Source organism: Pterocles gutturalis, unplaced genomic scaffold (genome assembly GCF_000699245.1).
Source record: "Pterocles gutturalis isolate BGI_N339 unplaced genomic scaffold, ASM69924v1 Scaffold53721, whole genome shotgun sequence".
Classification (NCBI taxonomy): domain Eukaryota; kingdom Metazoa; phylum Chordata; class Aves; order Pterocliformes; family Pteroclidae; genus Pterocles; species Pterocles gutturalis.
In genome coordinates, this window is record NW_010105011.1 from 1 (window position 1) to 6,349 (window position 6,349).

Below are 6,349 nucleotides of genomic sequence, written 5' to 3' on the forward strand. Positions count from 1 at the left end.
TCTCTAACATTCTGTGATTCTGTGAACGCTGTCTCAAATTTGTGCAAACTGAACATTTGTATTCTGATGTTAAGTCTTTGCCAATTTTCAAAGAGGGGGCTGATCTGCATCTCTGAGCTTGCCTTCTCTCTTTCCCCGACTCATGTCACCGTTACCTCTGGTTTGAGAGCGATTGGCATCCCTGTGGGTTATACCTGCCACTGTTTGGTCTGTCTGCAGCTTCTGGAGTACTGACCAAACGCCTGGCAGCAGCTTGTCGCAGGGAGATTGCCATGTTCTTTGCAGCAGCAGGTCGAGGTAATGGATCGTGTCTGTTCTTCTGACCCTGGGGAGTTAGCTGGGCGCTCCTGGGGGCAGCGGCAGCCCTCTCCCCCTTGTCTCTGGCAGGGCTGCTGCGCTGAAGCCTGCTCTGCTGGTTGGCCGGCTCACGGTTACTGGGGTGGAGCAGACTGTTCGTTAGGACACTGTTCTGCCCTTTGAGGTGTTTACAGCGATTCCAGGGAATTCTCTCCTTTGAGGATGGTGGGCAGAGCTGATGATTGCATCCTGTGTCAGAAAGCGAGGAGGACCCCGACAGAAGCGGTGCAGCCGTGGATGTGGGGTGCCGTTAGGGACCCCAGCTCTTTGGCTGCTTGTGTTCCCAGCTCCTTTGGTCTCAGCAGATCCATGAGCATGGATCAGTCCTCGAGCGTGGAGTCTGACGTTTTGTGCATCTCTTTTTGTAGTGACAGGTGAGAGTGGGTCTGTTTGCCTCTCAACACCAGGAGATGCCTCACAGATCTTCCTTGGAAGCTATTTAATTTTGCTAGCTGACTTAGTTTTGATTTTTAAACTGAAGAATAACCTATAATGAAGGAGGGAGAGCCATACATTAATTTGTTTGTCCCTCTTGTTTAGTTGCTGATCGGTAATATGTGCCAGCTGGCTTACAGATAAATGCTTTTAGTACTAAAGTTATTTGGGGAAACACTAATATTCAGCGTGATTAGCTGTTAGAGCAGATTTGTGATCGTACTCCTACCAGACCTTGCTATAAACCTACCAGCTGTGTGGGAATGTGTATTAAGAAAAATCATGCAGTCATTTTATGCGGAGTGACTAAATGTCATATGGCTCCCTGGTGAGGATTTGTAAAACTGTTCCACAGGTAGGGAGAAGTGTTCATGAAACCAGGGATTAACTAGAGCCGTCTCTTTGTCTCATTCCCATGATCATGTGGAAACCATGCTTTAAGTGTCAGTTTTAAACGCAGTCCGCTGCTTAGTGGTAGAGCGAAGCCGAGTCCCGTTGAGCCCCTAAAGCCATGGCGAAGGCTTCCCAGGTGAGTGACTCCCGTCAGTTTGCCGTTGTGGAAGGGTTGATGCCTCGAGTGGATGTGTTTGTCCTGCCTTCAGCGTGGTTCAGCTTCGTCAGCTCCCGTGTTACAGTCAGAGACGCACACCTGGAGCCAGGGGCTGGCTGCCCCAGCTGCCTTCTCAGCACCGGGAGCTCTCTGCCTCCCTTCTCCACCTGCCTCTCTGTTTCCAGGACATCACAGGCTTTTGGAGCTGGTGCTGTGTGTTGTGTGCTGGGCTGCCTCCCCTGTGGGCCGTACCTGGTCTGTGTACCAGCCACCACCAGCGTTCAGTCCGTCAGGACCGCTCATATTCAGTTGTCACCTCAGTTCTCTGGTGTGACAGGGACTGATATTCTTTCTGGAAGACCCGAGATAGGCAAATAAAAGGAAATCACTGCTCTGCAGTGTCCTGTAATGTAGGAACTTGTGTTGTGCCCTTGTAGGACCAAAATCTCTCTGTTGTTAGCTGTGACATCTGCGATAACCCTGCTGCCATATCCCCTTCAGAAGGAACTAGTTGGTACCGTAGATACATCTCAGTTCAGGGGGTGGTTGAGTGTTTCTTCTTTCTCCCCATTTCCTGCAAGATCTTTCAGTGACAGCTCATTTCCAGGTGGACTGTTCTTACACCAGGAAGGACGTGAAATGTGCACGCTGTTCATCACACGTGTCTTCTGGTAACACCTTAAACAAGAAGCAGGCTCTCTGTGTTCTCTTAACGTGAACGAATCATGTGTCATAACATCCTGGATGCTGCTTGTGGCACCACATCTTCCCAGGAGCCTGCAGGTTTATTCCAGAACCATTCTACTGCCGAGAGGCTTGATAGGAAATAGTAGGATACACGTGAAGTGCATTTCCCATGTTCACCTCCTGCTGCTTTATCCTCAGCTGTGACTTCTGGATCAGGTGAGACGTTCTCCTCTAGGTTCAAAGCAATCCTGTAATGTTCCTCAGTCTTCTGGAGAAACATCTGCTGCTGTCCTTGGCTGCAGTCTGGTTTGTGAATTAATTAAGACTGTCTGTTTTGTGAGATCCTCTTCTTCTCATCCATTGCGCTGAGGCAGGAGCCCTGAAGTTGTGGACCATGGTCTTTTTTCCTTTCTATCCTCTTTCCTCCACCAGCAACCGCCGTAAGTGGCCTCTTGCTTTCGACATGATGAAACTTGAGATCTGTGGGGATCGGGCACGGTTGGCAGTGACTGTGGAGTACCTCGTGTCCCACTTTGCTTTCTGCCCCCTTTCAGGGGCTGTTCAATTAGTTCTGCGTTACTGAGCGTAACCTGGATCGTGTTAGGATAAGCCCAGGTGTACCTCTGGGTGCTTCAAGTTATAACTTTCTGCTGCCTGGTCTGGAGAAGAGCTGGTCAATCTGTTGCTACAGAAAAGCAGTTACGACCTCTTGTCATTGCTTTTTTGGGCAAGACTACTCTTAACGCTTACTTTTCAGCTTTCTGAAGACGTGTCCTTCAAACTCTTAAATGTGGCTGTCGTGTTATACAGCATGTGTGAATTTCGTTGTCCTCATCCCCCAAAGCTTGCAAGGAGTTCGAGCTGTTTTAAAGAGACTATGAGAGTTTTTAAAGAAATGCAGGGATTTTCAGTGGAGATGCATTTGCTGCATTTTTGATCTTGTCGTAGAACATGGATATAAGAGAAATAAGGGTCTCTATCAGAAATAATATGTTCCAATTGATTAAGGACTCATTCTGAATGGAAGAATATGTATTGCCAAACTTACCGTATGTTTAATATATTGGGGGGGGACCTTGCTGTTCTGAAATGTGCTGTTTCTGTTTTGTGTTTTTTTTTTTTTTCAAGTTTCCTTATACACTTTCGACAAGGCTAAGCAGTGTATCGGCACGATGACAATCGAGATCGATTTCCTGCAGAAGAAGAACATTGACTCCAACCCCTACGACACAGACAAGATGGCAGCTGAGTTCATCCAGCAGTTCAACAGCCAAGCCTTCACCGTAGGCCAGCAGGTGTGGCTTCGGTTTTGGTTTTTAAAGCTGAAATGTTCTTAAGTAACACACATCCTTGTGCTACAGTGATGTAAAATGCTGACCTGTGCCTCAATACTGGCTCTGTGCTGGAAAGGACAGCCCATAGGCAGAAATTCTGTATTCTGTGAATGGTTTCTTTATGAAAAGCTGAACCATCAGGACTTTCACTGAGAGCATGAGCAGAGTGGTTTAAAATCCGCCTTTTTCTTATTTGAAGAAATCTGTTTGTCCTTGTGAAGGAAAATCCCAAGGTTTGAGAGGGCTGGGTTCTCTGTGGTGTGGCCTGGCTGGATAGAAGCATGGCAGCTCCTGCAGTCTCTTGAGAAGTAGCTTTTGTCTTCCCTCTGTGTCAGATCAAAATGAACACCCGGTTTAGTTAATCCTCGGTAGCACCTTTCAAGCGCAGTGTATTTTATTGTAACATTTGCCACTGCTCTGTGTACCCCAGCAGTGAAAGAGGTGCGAAGCACTTGACTTAGGGATTTCTGAAAGCTGGTGTCTCTAAAATTGAACTTTCTCAGCTCTGCAGCATCTGGGCTTCTGCCCCTGCGAACATCTCCCATAGCCTCTGGTTTGCCATATTCCCAGGGCAGGTTGAGGTCTGCCTTTCATAGCAGTTTACAACTTGCAGGGTCTGAATCTTAAGTCAGTTGGAAATGTAGTTTTGAAGGAAAGGAATCGTGCAGCGACAGTCTGCTTTTCTGTGGGATGGACCTTACATATCGTAATATTCATTCTGTCTCTCACTACTGCAGCACTATTTTTGAGGTGTCCCTGTCAAACTGAAATAGGAAAGATCAAACAAGTTTGAGCTAAATTGTTCTCCTTGCCTAAAACCAATCTTTAAAGTGAGAGGAAAATGTCCAGAGATGGTATAGAACATTTAGCTGGGGAGAAAAGGGTGGGAAAGAGAAGCTTTTCTTGGAAGGAGAATTTTTTGTAAAATTTTTCCACTTCATGTTCTGCTGCTACTGTGAAGTATGAGATGTGAAAAGGACACCAGACCTTTACAGGATAAAAACTACATGGAATTTGTTCAAATCTCAGCCTTGTCAAAGTCGTTTTTAGCTTTTTAATGAGTTAAAATCCCCTTCTCTTTTTTTCTTTCCACAGCTTGTGTTCAGTTTTAATGACAAACTTTTTGGCCTATTAGTGAAGGACATGGAAGCTATGGACCCCAGCATCCTCAAAGGCGAGTCTGGAGCAAGCAAGAAGCAGAAGGTAGGCTCCCAGGAATTCATGTTCGTTCCCTAGGGACTGCAGAGACTCAAGTACTGATCAGATCCTGCTACAAGGAGGAATTGGGTTACTTACATTTGGAGAAGTTGCACACTTGTTTCATCTGGCTGCTTCGTTTCCATCGGAGAAGATAGTTGTTGTTTTTGGAGCGTTGTTTTCAGTTTAGGGCAGTCTCCTGTGCTTGTGTAGCTGGGAGCTTACAGCTGCACCCACTAAAGTGCAGAGCTGGGAAGATACAAGGAACAGCTTTTGGTCTTTATGTACTAATTCATGGAACCATCCTCTTTTGAGCCTTTTTGTTTTCCACATGTGTCCAGTTTTGATTTTTCCTTCTGCTTTTATTTTTTCTTTACTTGATAGATTTTGCTGAAATAAAATCGTTGGTTTTGAACTAAAAAAAACCTTAAAAAATACAATTTATTATGCTTGATGAGCTGCTGCGTTCAACGATGTTCCTTTTAGAGGAGTTGTTGCTATTTCACATTCTTACCAGTGACTTCTGTAGTGGAGCTTTTCCTGCTGTTTCTTGCCCTCAGAGATGAGCTTGGAGATACCGAAGGAGCAATGTGAAGTAGAGCCAAATAGCTTACTGTAATTATTTGTTTCCTTCCCTTTTGCAGATTGAGGTTGGTTTGGTTCTTGGAAACAGTCAAGTTGCCTTTGAAAAAGCTGAGAACTCCTCCCTCAATCTGATCGGTAAGTGCCCGCAGAGATAAATAACGCTTGAAGTTTGCTGCCTTTTTTTTACATCAGTTGACGTTGAAGAAGGCATCTCAAAGTGTCTCCCAGGTATCTGTTTAAACCAGCAGGTGACTGGGTTTGCGTTTAGAAAGCAGTTTGTAGATGCTCAGGACTCTCTTGAAAAGCAGAGCACTGAGAGGACACCATCCCTCCAGCAGACTTGGCTGTGTCTGAACAGCGGTTCTGTAAGAGTCACTGTCCTCCCCCATGAAGCTCCACAACTGGCTGGCGTACCAGAGCAGTCCTGTGGACCGTGCTTATCACCACGGCGTATCCGAAATATACGGGCACAGAGCGAGGAGGAGAAAAAGTGAGTGTGACTTTGAGAGGTTCTGACAACAGCAAATGGAGTGAGGTGAGTGGAGAAGTTACCCTGAGCGCTCTGGACTCCTAGGGCAGGATTAGAAAGGCACCATGGAGCAGTACCTTCAGCAAAAGTCAGCAACTAGTTGAAAATATTTCACCTCTTTAAACATCAGAGAACAGGATTTTTGGGGACACAACCAAGCCAACACCTCTTGAATTAAATGTAATTAAACCAGCAGGGAAATAGGAAATGGAGGATGTTTTTGGATGTGTAGCCAAAACGTCAAAGTGAGTGCAGAACTTCTGGAAATCCCATCTCTGGTGAGATCTCCTCAAGGAGAGAGGACAGCTTCTGAAGAGCACTTCAGTTTCCTTGACTTCAGAAAGTCCTGCCCTTCAGAAACTGCTGGCAGCCGCAGAACACAGCACAGCGGGAGTTCGTGTTAACTGTTTACACAGAGAGATTGTTAACGAAACCATGGATCTGGGAATAACCGATGTGTCCTCCGCGCGTTCGTTCAGAGGGAGGCTGGTGCAGGGCTAAGGAGGAGTCCGGTGTGTCCCCACAGAGCCACCAGCGTGAGCGATGGGGACCTGCACCACACAGTGCGCAGTGAGGAGGGTCCCCTCCCTGCGGTTGTCTCTGGGTGTGCTCTGGAGCCGTGGTGTTCCTGCAGAACAGATCCACGCGCTGTCAGTCCGGCTGTTCCTGTTCTTG

At 46.7% G+C, this 6,349-nt stretch overlaps 1 protein-coding gene across 1 annotated transcript; it reads left to right on the plus strand.

Moving 5' to 3' along the window:
* Window positions 1-219: 219 nt before the first annotated feature.
* On the plus strand, window positions 220-5,280 carry LOC104471753 (vesicle-fusing ATPase-like; the record flags this gene model as incomplete). Its single annotated transcript, XM_010087218.1, has 5 exons — window positions 220-297; window positions 726-731; window positions 3,158-3,324; window positions 4,459-4,566; window positions 5,205-5,280. Coding segments are annotated over 5 exons (435 nt in total), but the record flags the coding sequence as incomplete, so codon positions are not given.
* Between the last annotated feature and the right edge of the window lie 1,069 nt (window positions 5,281-6,349).